Source organism: Phytophthora parasitica (assembly GCF_000247585.1).
Source record: "Phytophthora parasitica INRA-310 unplaced genomic scaffold supercont2.4, whole genome shotgun sequence".
In the NCBI taxonomy this organism is placed as follows: Eukaryota; Oomycota; class Peronosporomycetes; order Peronosporales; family Peronosporaceae; genus Phytophthora; species Phytophthora nicotianae.
The window spans coordinates 1,282,956-1,283,508 of record NW_008648990.1 but is presented as its reverse complement, the minus strand read 5'-3'; the positions used below and the strand labels follow the sequence as shown (position 1 = coordinate 1,283,508).

Here is a 553-nt window from a genome sequence, read left to right as displayed (position 1 = left end):
AAACTCGTTCAAGGCCGCGCCTGAACGAGAAACACGTGAAGCCTGACTTCACAAGAAAAGACAGCGCAAGCGAAGATAGCTGCGCAAGTCTCGGTCCGCGACCGAGACGCTACAGTCGGTGTCTGCTGGGCAGACACCAGAACAGTCATCAAGGGTCGAGACGTTGAACGTCTTGACGCGGACCCGTACCGGTCTCCAGTACCAGTCGATGGCATTGGAAAATCCTCCGACGAGTGCGTCGGAGTTGACGTCGCTTCCATCCATGGGCTGGATGCGCTTCGCGAGGGACCTGTTCGATGTGTCCATCGAACAGATATGCATCCTTTCAGGAATTCAAAGGATGGAGAGTGAAGCGGAGGAGTTGAGAGAACTCCACGCTCCAAACACCACTGAGAGTAAGAACACTCTCCGTGCGAAGACGAAGAAGCAGCTCTTCGACGAGCAGAGCTGGGCATCAGTGAAGTCGAGTCCCTTCAACGATGTTCTGCTGGAGCACAAGGACGTGCTCCCGGAAGAGATTCCTGCGGAACTTCCGCAGGACAAGGGAATACAG

At 55.2% G+C, this 553-nt stretch overlaps 1 protein-coding gene across 1 annotated transcript in view; it reads left to right on the top strand.

Annotated features, from left to right (window-relative positions):
- Positions 1 to 208: 208 nt before the first annotated feature.
- Positions 209 to 553, top strand: part of PPTG_21274 (hypothetical protein) — a gene marked incomplete at both ends in the record, with an annotated part of 3,120 nt that continues 2,775 nt past the window's right edge. Inside the window, one exon of the mRNA XM_008896527.1 lies at positions 209 to 395. Within this exon, the coding sequence (XP_008894775.1) occupies positions 209 to 395 (187 nt within the window). The remainder of the gene's footprint in view (positions 396 to 553) is intronic.